At 43.3% G+C, this 2837-nt stretch overlaps 2 protein-coding genes across 4 annotated transcripts in view; one reads left to right on the top strand and one right to left on the bottom strand.

The window, feature by feature from the left end:
- Nucleotides 1–2837, top strand: part of LOC106778189 (translation initiation factor eIF-2B subunit alpha) — a 26881-nt gene that overhangs the window by 8705 nt on the left and 15339 nt on the right. The gene's annotated exons all lie outside the window — the stretch shown is intronic.
- LOC111240652 (zinc finger protein 853-like) overlaps nucleotides 7–2837 on the bottom strand; it is a 10052-nt gene continuing 7221 nt past the window's right edge. Inside the window, exon 2 of the mRNA XM_022776093.1 lies at nucleotides 7–2382. Coding sequence (XP_022631814.1) covers nucleotides 905–1471 — 567 coding nt within the window. The 5' untranslated portion in view covers nucleotides 1472–2382 and the 3' untranslated portion in view covers nucleotides 7–904. The remainder of the gene's footprint in view (nucleotides 2383–2837) is intronic.

Raw genomic sequence — 2837 nt, 5'->3', positions numbered from 1 at the left:
AAGACACTTTTACTAAATTTTTTCAAGCGGGAGTAGAGGATTGTTGGGAGAAACCTGTCAATATTAAAAGATTATCGTACTTGGTGAGCTATGTTCGAAAGCATAGAGCCTTAGAAGCCCTAAGTAAAGAAAAAGCCGCCTTACTCTAAGAAAAAGCCCATGATAAGGAAAAGGCCGCTTTATCTGAAGAAAAAGCCCCTGAAAAGGAAAAAGCTGCCATACCTGAAGAAAAAACCTCTGATAAGGAAAAAAAATCTTCCAAGAAAGGGTGGACCATTGAGATGAAATCACAATTCGAGTTGGCTATTGAATCTTTTGGATCAACTGCTACCCCTACCACGATTATGAAAGTAATGAATAATCCACAAGTGCAACTTAGCCAAGTGCAGAATCGAGTGAAGACTCGCAAAAAACAGGAGAAGAAAAAAACAGCAGCTGTTAGAAGAGCAGGTGCAGGTGCAGGAACAACAACTGTTAGAAGAGCAGGTGCAACAACACGAGCTGTTAGAAGAGCATGTGCAACAACACGAGCTGGTGGATACACACATGGTAAGATACTGGCTGAATATTTATCCACCAGGTCTGCCAAGGTAGAAAGGGACTTTATTAACAATGACAAAGTGCAGGGACTGGATTGGCATCAAGTAAGGATGGGGCTTGCATCAAAACTACAGGGAATGCCATCATTGACTGATGGGGCCTGTAGTGGCTAGAAGCGACAAAACTGCAAGGACTGTCATCATTGACTAGTGGAGTGTGAAAGTCTGAAACCTGGCTGGAAACAACCTGACTAGTATTTATTTATCCACCAGTGCTATTTATTTGTTAAACTATAGTGTGGAGACACAGAAAACTCATTGAATTCTATTAACAGAATCACTGTATAGGAATACAAATTTTATATTTATTCTGGCTCCGGCTGCACCTGGGGCTGCACCTGCGCTTCTAATAGCTGCTGTTGCTGCACCTGCTCTTCTAACAACTCGTGTTGTTGCATCTGCTCTTCTAACAGCTCGTGTTGCTGCACCTGCTCTTCTAACAGCTGCGGTTTTTTCTTCTCCTGTTTTCTGCGAGTCTTCACTCGATTCTGCACTTGGCTAAGTTGCACCTGTGGATTATTCATTGCTTTCATGATCGTGGTAGGGGTAGCAGTTGATCCAAAAGATTCAATAGCCAACTCGAATTGTGATTTCATGTCAATGGTCCACTCCTTCCTGTTTTTTTTCCTTATCAGAGTTTTTTCTTCCGGTATGGTGGCTTTTTCCTTTTCAGGGGCTTTTTCTTCAGATAAAGCGGCTTTTTCCTTATCAGGGGCTTTTTCTTCGAGTAAGGCGGCTTTTTCTTTACTTAGGGCCTCCAAGGCTCTATGCTTTCGAACATAGCTCACCAAGTACGATAATTTTTTACTATTGACAGGTTTCTCCCACCTATCCTCTATTCCCGCTTGAAAACATTCAGTAAAAGTGTTCATTGTGATCGGATATTGCTATTACAGGAATGTTGATGTTTTGTTTCTTGAGAAACGAAATTATACTTTAAGCATTTAGGGGATTTATGCCTGGCATATGTGTCTCCGCAATTATTAAATCCACATTTGAATTCCTCATAATATCCACTATAGCATTTGAAGAGTTTGTGTATGCTGTAAGTTGGTGGACCACANATGACTCCCGGGATACCACTTCATCGATGTACTTGCGGAACAATTAATGAATCTCTATATCCGGATCGATAAGTACAACTTTGATAGTACCAGCCATTAAAATCCTATCCATACCCTTCCATGAAGTGTCACCTTGTTCTCAAGGTGAAAAGCAGGAAACTCCGTACTGATGGCTGCTGCAGATTCCCAATTGTTTTCAATGGATGGTAAGTGTTGTCATTTAATTAAAACCTTCAAATCGCCCGTTGGAGACGTGCGAACATCAAGCAGCTCCAATGGAGAAACCTCTAACATCAATTCCTCGGTAAGTGTAGGGGGAAGAGGTTGAACTGTAGTGGTTGGTTGGACAGCACGTTTGAGGAGGGGACATGAAAGACTGGGTGAATTCTGTTGTGGGCAGGAAGGTCCAACATATAAGCTACAGGTCCTATGCGTTCCTGGACTACATAAGGACCGTAAAATCTGGGTCTAAGCTTCTCATTAGGTCTTAACAATTGAGCAACTTCGACTGTTGTAAAGAGATGAGCAAGGGCCAAAAAGTGAGCGTACTTCGTGAGACTCATGCATCTCTTTAATTATAGTAGACAAAGTGGAAGAATTTTTTGATAACACCAATATATGGTATCAGATCAGGTTTTTTTATTCTTTTCTACTTTGTCTTTGTTGCTGCCAGTGGCCACCACCACTGGCGGCGCCCCCCTAAAGGTTTCTTTTTCAACCTTTGCCTTTATACTTCAATGGGCAATCTCTAGATTTTGCTTCGCATCTGTCCGATGTTGCTGTCCACACTGCTCGTTGCCGCTCGCCACCTGCCAGCTGTCCACTGCTGTCGGCCACCGTCACAGCTATCCGCCGCCACCGGCCATCGCCTCCGGTCGTCAGCCGTCGTTGGCCACCGTCACCGGCCTTCCGTCACTGGCACCGTCTCCGGCCGTCGTCTCCGGCCATCGTATCCGGCAACCGTCTCCTGCCGTCGTCTCCGCCACTTGTGCCACTGATGACCAACACCTAGTCCTACCTCTACTGCTTCTTCTATCTTCTCTATTCTGAAAGGTCTTCAAGGACAATTAGTGGTTAATACCAAGAAATTTCAACACTAAAATTATGGGTTGAAACAATTTCACCAACCCTTTGTCAAATTTGTCAGATTTATTTTTAGGCTCTTTGATGAATA

Source organism: Vigna radiata, unplaced genomic scaffold, assembly GCF_000741045.1.
Source record: "Vigna radiata var. radiata cultivar VC1973A unplaced genomic scaffold, Vradiata_ver6 scaffold_215, whole genome shotgun sequence".
Taxonomy (NCBI): Eukaryota; Viridiplantae; Streptophyta; class Magnoliopsida; order Fabales; family Fabaceae; genus Vigna; species Vigna radiata.
Note: the sequence above shows the minus strand (reverse complement) of the source record. Positions and strands in the feature narration are given on the sequence as shown.